This window comes from Camelus bactrianus, chromosome 1 (assembly GCF_048773025.1).
Source record: "Camelus bactrianus isolate YW-2024 breed Bactrian camel chromosome 1, ASM4877302v1, whole genome shotgun sequence".
Lineage (NCBI taxonomy): Eukaryota > Metazoa > Chordata > Mammalia > Artiodactyla > Camelidae > Camelus > Camelus bactrianus.
The window spans coordinates 106,398,275-106,412,010 of NC_133539.1; the positions used below are offsets into that span (position 1 = coordinate 106,398,275).

The 13,736-nt window shown below is 35.5% G+C and overlaps 1 protein-coding gene across 8 annotated transcripts in view; it reads left to right on the forward strand.

The window, feature by feature from the left end:
- Positions 1 to 12,367, forward strand: part of CEP70 (centrosomal protein 70) — a 61,103-nt gene extending 48,736 nt beyond the window's left edge. For 5 of the 8 annotated variants that reach the window (XM_045514723.2, XM_010952287.3, XM_045514721.2 and 2 more), the window contains 6 exons: positions 3,033 to 3,203; positions 7,170 to 7,316; positions 7,499 to 7,667; positions 7,840 to 7,954; positions 8,996 to 9,075; positions 11,644 to 12,367. In XM_045514723.2, coding sequence (XP_045370679.1) covers positions 3,033 to 3,203; positions 7,170 to 7,316; positions 7,499 to 7,667; positions 7,840 to 7,954; positions 8,996 to 9,075; positions 11,644 to 11,705 — 744 coding nt within the window. In that variant the 3' untranslated portion in view covers positions 11,706 to 12,367. Of the gene's footprint in view, positions 1 to 3,032; positions 3,204 to 7,169; positions 7,317 to 7,498; positions 7,668 to 7,839; positions 7,955 to 8,940; positions 9,076 to 11,643 lie in introns of all 8 variants that reach the window. The other 3 variants (XR_012509272.1, XM_045514727.2, XM_045514726.2) reach the window with 3 other exon arrangements.
- Positions 12,368 to 13,736: the final 1,369 nt, after the last annotated feature.

The window sequence follows — 13,736 nt, forward strand, 5'->3', positions numbered from 1 at the left end:
TACCTGCAAACTCTTACTGAATAAGACCTATATTGTGAGTTTTCTTTTTTTTTTTAATTCCAATGTCTCTTGAGAATTAAGTTATTTTACCATTTATTAATTGTTAATACATCTTTTGCTGCCAGTCATCAGAGTGTGGTTAAGTCATAAAGAAGAATATACTCTGCTGTCAATAATAATTCAGTGGAGGGGAATCAATTAACTTTTCCATTAAAAGATATGTTTATATATAAGAGAAGTGAAATGTCAAAATACACGCTCTTGAACTAAAAAAAAAATGCTCTAACATCCAAAGTCATATTACTAGGAGACCTATAAGTTGTAGCTTGACGTATAAGTAGGGACAAAGATTCAGTATCAAAATGGTATCGCTTGTCAAATGGGCTGGGCTTGCTGGTGGTAAATAAGGAAATGGCTTAACTCTTCTCCCTTTGAACTGGCTGTTTTGAGTCTCCTTTTCTTCTCCTTCAGTGATATGTAAGGTAAATAAAACTCAGAGCTTTTGGCAGGGGTGGTTATAGTCACGTATTATATATATTAGGATATTTAAAATTCAGTCCAGGCATTGATGATATTAGGGAACTATTGTTAATTGTTAAATGTATAATGTATTCAAGTGTGCACTAATACGCCGCAAGGAAGGAAAGGAAGAGAATGTCTAGAATATAGGAGAATCCCTTAGGGCAACTCTTAGTATTGCCACACCTTGTGATAAAGATAAATGGAAAACTCCAACAGCCTAGTCCAGGTAGAATTATTAATGGTCCATACCCTTAGGAGTGAAGATTTGGTTTATCCCAGCAAGTAAAGAACCAGAACCAGCTGAGGTGCTTGCTGAAGGCAAAGGTAATCAAGAATAGGTAATGGAAGAAAGTAGTGATAAATATGTCTGACCACATAATGAGTTACAGAAATGAGGATTATAATTGCATCTGTATTTCCTCCTTATTTTGTTATAAATATGTTCACATGTGTGTATGTGTATATGTTTATAAATATGCACAAACATACATACATGTACATGACAAATATGTTTGTTTTCTTCCTGCTAGTATTCTCCTACCATATAACATAAGGTGTATTGACTTTATGTTATTGTTAATTTTATATCTTAATATTTAAATTACAGAGCATCAAGGAGAAGAGTAGCCATCACTTTAGGACTTTACCTCTTCTTCTGGCGAAGGGGTTAGTGCATTTTCGGTTGTACACTGCATACTTGTATCATGTTAGGTGATCTATGATCTTGGTATTGTCTTTATTTGGAGGTTAATTATGGTTTAAGGCAAAGTGTATGGGTGCCAGGTTGACAAGGGGTGGACTTATGATGGTTAATTTTATGTGTCAACTTGGCTTGATCAGAGGGTGCCCAGATATTTGATCAGACATTGTTCTGGGTGTGTCTGTGAGGATATTTCTAGATGAGGTTAACATTTTAAATGGTAGACTGGGTAAAACAAGTTGTCCACCCTAATGTGAGTGGATTTCATCCAATCAGTAGGACAAGACCTGAGCAGGACAAAAAGGCTGAGGAAGAGGGAACTTTTTCCCTGCCTGACTAACTTTGAGCTAGGACATCAATTTTTTTTTCCTGCCTTCAAATGTTGTAATGAAACATTGGCTCCTCCTGGGTCTCAAGCCTAAGGGCATTTGAATTGGAACTATGCCCCTGGCTCTCCTGGGTCTTCAATGTTGCTGGCTGCAGATCTTGAGGCTTGTCAGCCCCCATAATTGTGTGAGCCAGTTCCTTATAATAAATAAATACACACACACACATAAAACATCCTAATGGTTCTGTTTCTCTGGAGAACCCTGACTACTATAGTATTTACTATTTATATTTTATTTTCTGTATGTTTCAAAATTTTCTTGATGAAAAATTGGGAGAAAAGGTCATTCAGATCTCAGTCAGATCTTCAATTTCTCATCCAGTTCAAAGCTTCTACCTTATGCTTAGTTTATCTCATGTCTGACATACACTTCTTTTAATAAGCAGTGTGGCAAGGAACTGTGATCTGTTTCTTTATTCTCATTGCTCCCCTTCTCTCCTAGTTCTCTGCTGTATCTAGCTGCTTCCAGGGTGGCAGTGAGAGTGGATGTTGGGTGAGAATAGAAAGCAAAAGGGTAGAATCTTTCTTGACTGATGTTGGTATAGTCTAGCACTGATGCCCTTTGTGTGCCTAATGACCAAATACTGCCTGTTTTTCTCTTTCATGGAACACACGTGTGTGTGTGTGTGTGTGTGTGTGTGTGTGTGTGTGTGTGTATATGTGTGTGTAGCCCCTACCAGCTAGGGACCTTGGCAATGTACCATTTTGTGGGCAGTCCATTTTCCAGCTGACCTCATGTATCTCTCTCTTCCTCTTGTTCAAATGACACTCTCCTGGTTTCTCTAGCTCTAGGTAGTTGTTGTTGTTGTTGTTGTTGTTGTTGTTGTTTTAATCATGAAAGCAAAGCTTGACTGTCTTCCAAAGTGTCCACTTGGCCACAGGGTGTATCTTACCCTACCACAGTGTAAAATGGCAGGCCTCTCTTGTTGCTGCCTCCTCTCCTTGCTCTAGTCCATCTTTATATAGGTATCAGTTCATTTTTGCTATGTAACAAATCCTCCTACAATTTAGTGACAAAATAAAATAACAACCCTTTAATACTGTGTTCAGACAGCTGGGCAGTTCTGTTCCTTGTGGCTGGGCTCCCTCATGCATCTGCTATCAGATACAAGTCAGCTAAGTGGCTAGAGTTGGGTGGATACCAGGGTGATTGGGGTGACTGGGCCATGCGTCTTTCATCATCCACCATTTCATCTGGGCTTGTCCCCATGGGAGCAGAGCTCAACGGGAGACACCAGAAATGATCAGGAGCCCTTGAGTCTTGGGCTCCAAGATGGCACACCATTACTTCCTTTTCTGTGGGCCAATGCCCCCCCCCCAAATATACACACATACACACACATACACATATATACATACATATACATATATTTGATAGGACTGTGATAAACATTTCAACTAAAAATACTGTCTCTTTTAAAGGTATTGAGTAGCATCAGTTCAATTATTCATAATCCAAGAGCTCCAGTAATAATTTATAAACAGAGCAAAGGAGGAGCCCAACATTTTAATAAAGATCTTGTTCAAGATTGTGGATTTGAGCATCTTGTTCCTATAATAGAAATGTGGGCAGATCAACTGATTTCCTTAAAGGTAAGGGGCTGAATATACTTTACATGCTTTGAAAATCTATTGGCGTCTGTGGGCCTTATTACTAGGACTAGGCTTAATTTTTTATTTGTTTTAACTATGAAGGCTTATAAAAGGATTAGCTTATGTAAAACATGAATCTTGCTACTTACATATTTTTGCCTCTGTAAAGTTCTACCAAGCAAGACATTTTTTAGTCCTGTTGCCAAGCTGCAAATCTATAGAGGAGTCACGTTACTCTTCCAGGCTCTTCCCTGTTCCACTTTCATCTCCCTCTTTGGTGTCCTCATGCTACAGATTTTCCTGGCTCTTGTTCCTCTTTGGATGTAGTGTCTTATCCTTTATTCCATTTTAATTGGGGATTTTTTTCTCTCTTCGTATTTTATTTCTCTTCTCTCAGAACTGAGCTTATCTCCATGTCTGTCTTTTCTCTAGAGCAAATACTAGTCCTGCCTACCCTATCCATGGAAGGTTAAAATCTCTTCACTTTATAGAGTCATCTTGTATTCTTGATTATATAACTTTGTTTTTGTTTTTTTTTAGTTTTCGTTGAGTGGTTCACTGATAGGAGAATTGATCAAGTAGTAGTATTTAGTTTCTGTTTCCTTTGAAACTTTAGATTTCTCAATAACATATATAAATATATATAGCACTACCTCTGTTCATGAGGATGTGATTAAGTAATAGTATTTGTCAACAGAAGCCCTATTACATGAAGTACAAGTGATGCAGAAGATTATGTCAGAGTGTGTAAGCTCCATGAATTTTGTCTTTTTCTCTTATATGTCCCAGGATCCTCCTGCTACATAATAAGTGCTCAGTATTTCTGAAATGAGGGAAACAGAATAACACATTCCAAGACAATAAAATGGAAATAACACTGAATTTTTAAAAATTTTTAATGAAAACATACCTGTAAATGATGAACCGCACATTCAGCCTAATTTCTCCTTCCCTTTTTATATAGGGCTCAGATAGAGCTGTAATACAGAAAATACTTTAATTAAGGGACATCATTGGATCAATATACCTATTTTATAGGCCCGAGTTCCTCCAGTTTGTCTCAGAAGAGGATGAAAAAATTAGTGGTTGATTATGTAAATTATGGTGTTTTTCCCAATGATTGCTCATCAGGGGGTTCTCCCAGTAGGAGGGAACAGTGCTAACTCCAGTTTTCTCCTTCTCAGGGCAGATGGGCTAGAAAATGCCCCAGCCTTATCAAGAGAAGGGAAAAGACTAGGAGAGAAGGGCAAAGGGAGGAGTCAAATAAGTAGATTGTTATTGATTATTTATTATGTTCAAGGCACTGTTAGAGGTATTAGAAAAGGTGAACACAAGATTCAGACTAAATGGAGAGAGAAAACCTACTAAAAAATATGAAATAAAACTTAACCATTCAAGATATCATTAGAAGAAATGAATGCCATGAAAACAGTACACAATGAAGTGCCAGGTGAATGATATGGATAACTTGTAGTTTCTGGAGGAAGAAGAGCCCCCCAAAAAGCTTTACAGTAGTGATGCCTTCTTACTGTTGTATAGTTTTCCCACTAGGAGACAAGGAGAATTAGCTTTTAATTAGAATATTCTGAGGACCACTTCCCAGGAGAAATTTAGTGGCTCTACCACTAAAGTAACCGCATGGATTTTAGTCAGTGGTTTAGGTGTTTTTTTACCTTGTACTGCAGAATCAGGATCCATATTGAGAAACTACATGAGATTCTCTGAGGTTGCCTCATATGAAAGATTTTCTATACTGTGGTAGCCTCTAACTTTGGGACAACCATCTTCCCAGATTAATCTTTTACTCAGGTTAGATTTGGCTTAAAAGAGGATAGGGAAAGCATGGAGCTAGGTATCTGCCTCTTTCCGTCTTTGCCACCAACCTTCCTGGGAAAAGTAAGCTACAGGTACTGTAGCTGTTCCAGCCTGGTACACTGTTGTGCGCTGTGGCTTTCCCATTCCCATTCCCCAGCCACACAAAGTCAGACAGGATCTTGGTTGTACTTCCACATCCCCACAACTGAGCAATGTGGAAAACCTAGGAGGCCCTCTTCCAGATTTTTCAGGACTTGCTTGATGGATTGTGAAACTACCAGCTTCCTGTCACTGCTAAGTAGACTGGAACATCTTTTTTTTTTTTTTTTTCCTTAACTTTTAATACTTTTATTCTCAAGCAAAAATTTATATTTAATGTGCTTTTACCATAGACCATTTCTTTATAATTGCACCTTATTGATGGAGTATTGGTTAATGAAGGCATCATTATGCTCTGGCTTCCTGACTTTTTTTTCAAATTCTGGTGGCAGTTATTATTTAACATTTATTTGACTCTGAAATGTATTGCCTTGAAGTGCTAAAGTAGATAATTGCCTTCTCACCAAATGAAAGGTTAAAGATATCAATATGTGAGGTCTGGGCATTATTATTTGGAGAGTGTTAAATAAGTGGAGAACTAAAATAAGTTGATAAAAGTAAAAATTCCTTGTACTTCTTTCTGTATTGTAGAGTTGTACTGTCTAATACAGTAACTGCTACCACATAGCTTTTGATCACTTGAAATAGCACTAGTCTCAATTGAGATGTGCTACAAGTATAAAATTACACACTGGATTTAGAAGACTTAGTGTAGAAAAAAATTAATATATTATGTATTAAATTAAAATATTTTGGATATATTGGGTTAAATATATTAAAATTAATGTCACTTGTTTCTTTTTCTTTCTTTTTTTTTTTAAATTTAAGTACAGTTAATTACAGTGTGTCGACTTCTGGTGTACAGCACAATGTTCCAATCATGCATAGACATACGTATATTTGTTTTCATATTCTTGTTTCTTTTCACTGTTTAAATGTGGCTAGTAGACAGTATTACTGTGACACACATTACATTTCTTTTGGACAGCATTGTTCTAAAGGGCCAAACACTATGCCATGCACATAGTAAATGCTCAGTAAATATTTTTTTATTAATTGACTAGTCTTAGAGATCTAAACTTCCAGGAGCCTTGCCCTATGTGCACAGTTTTAAATAGATTAGGACAACATGTCTAGGCCAAGAAAACTAAGGAGGCAGTCATGAAGATTAAGTAGAATTAACTTAGGCATCCTTTCAAACAAACTATAGTATGTATAGATACATACTATAAATAACATGGAGGAATCTTGAAAACAGTATTCTAAGTGAAAGAAGGTAGTCACAAAAGGCTGCTTATTGTATGATTACATTTTTTTGGTGAGATGCCCAGAATAGGCAAATCCATAGAAACAGAAAGTAGATTCGTAGTTACCCAGAGGCTGGGAGCAGGAGAGAATGGGGAATGACTGCAAGTGGGTACAGGGTTTCTTTCTGGGGTAATGAAAATGTCCTGGAATTAGATAATGGTGATAATTGTACATCTCTGTAAATAAATCAGAACTACTAAATTGTACATTTAAAAGAGGATGAATTTTATGGTACGTGAATTATATCTTAATAAATCTGTTATTTTAAAAATCAAGGATAAAATATAAAGGACAAGCTTATTTTTTATTCATCAGTATTTCAAAATAATTACATAAATAACAAATACTACTAATAAATAACATATAATCACTTTAAACATCCACACTTGAGGTAATCAATGTATGTATATCGTTTTTTGTAAGGCCTGTATTTTCCTGGAGAAAACTAATTTAGCAGACTTTTTCTAAGCTGGTAATGAGAGGGCAGGATGGGTAGAGTGCATGCTTAGCATACATAGGATCCTGGGTTCAATCCCCAGCACCTCCATTAAAATAAATAAGTAAATAAACCTAATTACTTCCCCCCCAACAAACAAACAAACAAAACTGGTAATGGTATTTTTTAAGAACTGATGATGGTTAATATATATATTAAATCTGCCTGGATAATTATATTTTATTAGCATTATATAGAAGCTACTATTTTTTAATCAATAAGAGCATGTCATTTCTTTTGTTGTGAAGGATTTGTATAAGTCCTTGAAACTACTCTCTGCCGAACTGGTGCCTTGGCATAATTTAAAGAAGCAGGATGAAAATGAAGGTATCAAAGTTGAAGATCTGTTGTTTATAGTAGATACCATGTTAGAAGAAGTTGAAAATAAGGAAAAGGTAATACTACCTAATACTTACATAAATGTTCACATTTTAATGTAATCTAGTCTTAGCAACTGATAATGATGTGGATAAGATATTTGTTCTACTAGAACTCTAGTTCTCTTTTTAAAGTTTTTATTAAAGATTTGGAATTAAGATGTGAACTATGTTTCTTTTCCTTCCTCTCTTCTGGGCAGGACAGTAATATGCCAAACGTTCAAATTTTGCAAGCTATTGTTTCTCACTTCCAAAAATTATTTGATGTGCCTTCTTTAACTGGAGTCTATCCCCGAATGAATGAAGTTTATACTAGGCTTGGAGAAATGAACAATGCTGTGAGAAACCTCCAGGAACTCTTAGAACTAGGTGATGATCCTTTGTCATTTTTGGCCCCACATTTAAGAATTATTCCTAATAAGTCAACAAAAAGTAGGTTAAAAAAGAAAAAACTGAGGATAACTAATGCATAAAGAGTTTGATTTAATGATTTTGCAAGTTCTCTTTTAAAATGCCTTATCCTTTTATTTCCCTTTTGCAGATAGTTCATCCTCATTATGTGTGCTGGTGAGCACAGTTGGAAAATTGTGTAGGCTGATTAATGAAGATGTGAATGAACAGGTTATGCAGGTATTAGGACCTGAAGACCTCCAAAGGTATTTACTGTAAACATTTGCAAAGTATCATCCAGAATGTTTGGAATGGTGAAATTAAAGACTTTAGAAACTTCATAAGTTATTTACCTTTCCTTTTTGGAACAGCATTTTTAAAAGTAATTTGACAATCTAAAATAATCTCACACTTTAGGGATGGAGAGAATGTCAAATATTTTCAAGATAAAAATAGATTCTAGGGCCTATAAGTTTACATAGAGTGGGTCAGGACTCTAGCATCATTGCTATAAGCCTGTTCCCAAAGAAAACTATATATGGGGAAATTCAAACCTTGTTAGTAACTTCATGTAAATTCAGAATATATAAACAAGTCTGATTTTTAGTATGTTACCATAAATTACTGAATGATTACTAATGGTATATATATTATTTGATTAGAAGATGTTAAGAATTTTTTTTTAAGCTAGGCATCATCAACATAAATCCTGATTTTTTTCTTTAAATATCAAAATATAGCTGTCCTCTTCCTCCCTCCTCCAGATTTTATACTGCAGCCTGTGGGAAGGGGAACACACACATATACCACCTATTCCATAAGTTCTGCAAGTTTTCCAAGAACCCTTGCCTAATCTGACACTTGAATCTTCTGATACTTGATGCTTTTAAAAGGAGTATGTGTCTCACTATTGGTCTTTTTCCCCTTCCCACAGTTTTACTGATTACTGGTACTTATTCTTAATGTTTAATAGAATATTGGCTATAAATGGCAGTTATTTTTAGAAAATGTTATAAAAGCATGGTCTCTTAAGAATCCTCAAGCTAAATAGAAAGTCTCCCATATTAGGAACGTTACATAAATTTAACTTTGGAATAGATTACACTGATAATAAGATTTTTTTTTTTTAGAAAAGTGTTATTAGATGAACAAAGAGCTCAAAAAGGAAGGATTGCAGTAAATGATCATTAAACTTATATTTAAATTAGCAGGACAATTTCTTTCCATTTTGAAATGTTCTATTTCCAATCAGATGCAAGAACCCTAAGTTGGAAATTCAGTGTAAACTGTGCATTTTTTTTTAAAAGCATTATCAACAAATTGGAAGAACATGAGGAGTTTTTCCCAGCATTTCAGGCATTTACTAATGATCTACTTGAAATCTTAGGTAAGACTTCTGATGGTGGTGGTTAAATTTTGAGTCTGACGTCAGTGAGTTTGAGGGAAGAGTGTGCCTAAGTCATTGGATTAGTGTTTTCACCTTGAGTGTCTGGAAACCACAACAGTTCTAGAAATGAACTTCTAACTTACCATTAGGGTTGGTTGGGATTAGTGTACAGAACAGAGAAGCACAGAACCTTTAAGAAGCTGGAGGCTGCCTTTGTTTTAGGACTTTAAAATAAGAAATGGCATTACTCTGGCTAGTCCCAGTTTAACCCTGGTTCTGTCATTGCCTAATGGGAAATGTTTGTAGAATTTATGATCTTGGAAGATGTCTTTTTTCCCTTCCTCCTCCTCCTTTTTTTAAGATAGTTCCTATCTACTGTGTTTTTTAAATACACAAATTAAAGTAATAGTAACTTAAAGTAATACAAAGTAGACATCTGTAGAAAGGACATAAATTTATAATCTGTAAAAGGGAAGAGATACATTTACACTCTTGGTCAGGTTGAGGGCTTCGTTAGTAATAATCTCTCTTAAAGGGAGAAAATGTAAGTTGCTTAGGAATCATAGGCAAAATAGAGACCCAGGTCTGTTACTTTAAGTATGATTATATATGGCTATAAAAATAATTTATTTCATTGTTAAGAGCACTTTTTAAAAAGGTAAAGTGATCTATTCATTAATGAATTCTTTTTTTTCTGTATAACTAATTTGAAATTGAAAGTTTTTTTTAAGAATGGCTCCTTGACATAGGAAATTAGATTAGGAGAGGAGATGAGGTTTAGTAGAAGTGAAAGGAATGAGTAAATTAAAATTGGGTAAGAAGATGAATAAATGAAAGAGGTGTGGACTGGAGTATATAACCATTGAACATAAAGTTTTGTGGCCAGTTTTATGTAGACTGGAAGCAAGGGAGACATGAGTGAGTGCGCTTCAGTCATGCTCATATACTTAAAAAGATCATGGCAATGGAAAATGTAATTTGGAAGTTAAACTTGAAATGTGAAATTGTAGAAATGTGTTGCCTTATATCTCGAAGAGCCTTGTTTCATGGAGTAATATGATTTTCCTTGCTTTGGGGGTAGCAATAACTTAAGCTATGAGTTTCTTGTCATAAACATTTTAGTAAGTGTGTTGGTAACACTTATTTCAGAATCCTTCTGTAGGAACTTCCTCTCAGATATGATACTTAGTATGATGCAGGTGGGATCTGATGCAGATGAACTCTGTGTATTAGTCACAGTTGAAATTCTGGAGTAAATACTGTATTTAACATTGGGAAGGTTAAGTCTGTTTTGGTAAACATGACTTTTTATTATTACTAGATGTCATATTAAGAGTCTAGAATTAGAGTGGTGGTGTACTGAATATCAGGTATGGAGAAGGACTTTTTTTCTCATGTAAGTGGCATGATTAGCTGAGAAAATTCTATCAGCTGAGATCCTCCTTCTTTTCATTTGGTGAGATAGCAGTTGTGATTTCAGAATGAGGGCCAGGGAATAATAACTTGATCTTTTACCTTACCACAGTGTAAGGTGTGAACCAAACTCTGTTGTAGGTTTGCTTTTATTTTCTCCTTCCCAATATCTTGGTGCTTTGTAAGTGGATTCAGACAAGAATTCTGACTGAAGTCAGGAGCATAAACAGCATGGGTCACGTGTTTGGGCTAAAGGAAGAACAGCCAAATCCAGCTAAACATGGAAGTAGAGAGGTGGAATCCAAGGAAGCATGTTTAATATAAAGGAAGTGAGTTTATGAACAGTGGCTCAGCAAAATCTAGAAAAAAAGTGGTGAAAATCTAGAGAACCTGCCACTGGGACTTACCTTAAGTAGAGCTGGAGTCTAAGAATAACGAGAGAAAGGGCCTTCCTTCCTCAGTGACCAGGAACTTTCAGACAGTGAATTCCAACTTAGGCTGGTTGGAAGAAGATAGTCTTAGGAAGAGAAGTCAAATTCAGAAAGAACCTGGCAGAGAAGAACCTGACATGTCTGGTACACTGGACCAGGCGAAGCTCTGTGATGCACCGCATCAGAGGTCTGTGCTGAGACACCGCGTATCTTTATTTAGGGAGATAGGGTTCATCCTAAAAGGTAGACCTAAGAGCGATCCTACTAATGAGAAATCTTTCTCAGAGAATTAGGATAGGACTGTGTTCCAAGAGAAGAAATCCCTAAATCCTCAGATGGGGAGCCAGGAGAGAGACAGCCTCTACCTGGGGTTTCGCCATGGAGGCTCACCTGTGTAATTATACAGATTTAAAGAGGCAGTAACATAATAACAAAAATGTGGCTAGTAAGAACTATTAATAAGAGCACACTGCTACTGAGGTTAATATCAGAGTCAGGATGCTTTTGTAGGTATGTGGTAGCTTTGACAAAGAGCTGCCCTGTGAAGCATCTGTGTCTGAATCAGTGATATTATCACCACTGTCAGAGAAAAATTTCATATGGATGAAAGACTAGTGTTGTTGCCTTTGTGTTCGAGGTTTGCTTTTGCATAGAGATTCTCATTTCATCTGAGCCTAACACTGGATAAAGCTCTTCTTTCATTATTCTTGTTTTTCTGTTACAGAAATTGATGACTTGGATGCCATTGTACCTGCAGTAAGGAAATTAAAAATACTTTCATACTGAAAACAAATCAAATCATTTTTACTGTGTAAATTGCATTCTTAACATTTTAAGTATTTTGTAGGATCTTACTTTGAGATAAGGGTTATAAAATGTATTTACTCTCGGAATTTACCCCCTTCTTTGTATTGGGTCCTCCAACCATAAAATTATTAACTTTGAGATTCTTGTATAGAAAACAGTTGCTAAGTTTAAGTAGGAAGTTAACTTTAGATCCTTTAATCATTTCTTAAGCAATTCTTGAGTGCTTAACATTTAAGATTGTTTTAAAGTACAGTGTGTAAGAGAGAAACCCAGGGAGAGATAGTGCAAGTAATAGAGAGGTTGCATTTAAGTTTAGAGTTCAGTGACCTTTTTGATTCTGGAACAAGGAATGCCAGTGTCTCTCTTAAGTCCAGCCAGCAGGAAGCAATTGCTTTCCTGGCAAGGAAGTGGCACATTCTATTAAGATATCCCTCATAACACTTGCCCTTTCAGATCAGGAGGAAGAAAAGGAAGAAGGAAAAAATTGTTTTATTGTGTTAGGGTAGGGAATGAATTATGGGATAAAATAGATGAGTGGATAGAAGTCTCTCATAAAAAAATCTTTTTTGCTGTCTTGATGTAATAATACTTTTTATAAGGGCATGAGATATTAAATAAAATTTTTGTAAAGAATTTCCAAACAGAGGTGTCCTCAGTGACTTATTTGTATTCCTCACAAATAATGAGTCATATTCTCTTACTAGGCTGAGCCTTCCTTGGGCAACTTTGCAATTTGTCGGAATCTTTGTGGCTTCTTTATATGTGATGAATTTCCCCATTTTCCACATGTGCTTTAAAAAAAAGTATATATAGTGCTATTGTATTGTTTAAATCTACTTTATTTCTATCATTTTTTTGCCTGATTGATTTGTTACTTTATGGGAGACACTGAAATCTCTGTGGACTTGTGGAATTTTATTTTTTATATTTTGGGCCTATTTTTAAGTACTTATAAGTAAATTCATAGTTGATAATATCTTCTAGATTAATCTCTCTCTTTATTACTATTTATGCTTCTCAGCTTGAATGCAATTTTGTCCTTTCTTTTAATTAATAGTTGCCAGATATTTTTACTTCTCTTTTTCATTTATTTCATGAATCCTTTTTATTACAGAATGTAACACATATGCTCAATGTGGTAAAAACCATAAATGTCAAGTGTAATGAATGATAATAAAGTGGACACCCATGCAACAACCAAAAATTAGAACATTGCCAGCACTCCAGCAGCCTCTCCCACACACCATATGTGCCTTCTCTCAAGAGGTAGCCATTAGCCTGACTTACGTTAATCACTTACTTATTTTTTTAAATCATTTTGCCACTTTTGTCTGTATGCCTAAACCAAGGTAGCTGAGTTTTGCCTGTTTTTGAACTTTATAAAAATGGCATCATTTTGTTCATATTCTTATAAATTTTTCTTCTTTTGTTCAGTATTATGTTCATCCATGTTGTTGTGTGTAGGTCCAGATCATTTACTTTCATTGGTGCCTAGTATTCCTCTATGAATGTTCCATAATTCATTTGTCTGTTCTACTGGGGATTGACATTTGGGTTGTTTCTAGTTCTTGGCTGTTTTGAATGACTGCTGTGAACATTCTTGTATGTGCATCCTTGTACACCTCTGTGCAGGTTTTCTGGAATCAATATCCAAGAAGTAAAATTGCTGTGTCCTAGAGGAAAACACGTCTGTATACAGTCACAGAGGCTGTGTCCTGAACAAGTGGAGGTGGTACCATTTCTATAGATAAAGGATGTGAAGGGAACCTCTGGGGATTTATAATGTGGCAACTTTGACAAACAATATGTATTTCAACTTTAGAAGACAATGCCAAACTTTTTTCCAGAGTGATTTACCAGTTTATACTCCCACCATTAATATATGAGAGTTCCCAATTGTCTACATCCTGACCAGTTTTTGGTAAGTCAGATTTTTAAATTTTTTGCAGTGTAGTGTATTAGTGTGGCTTTAATGTTTATTTCCCTGATTACTAATGAAGTTAAACATCT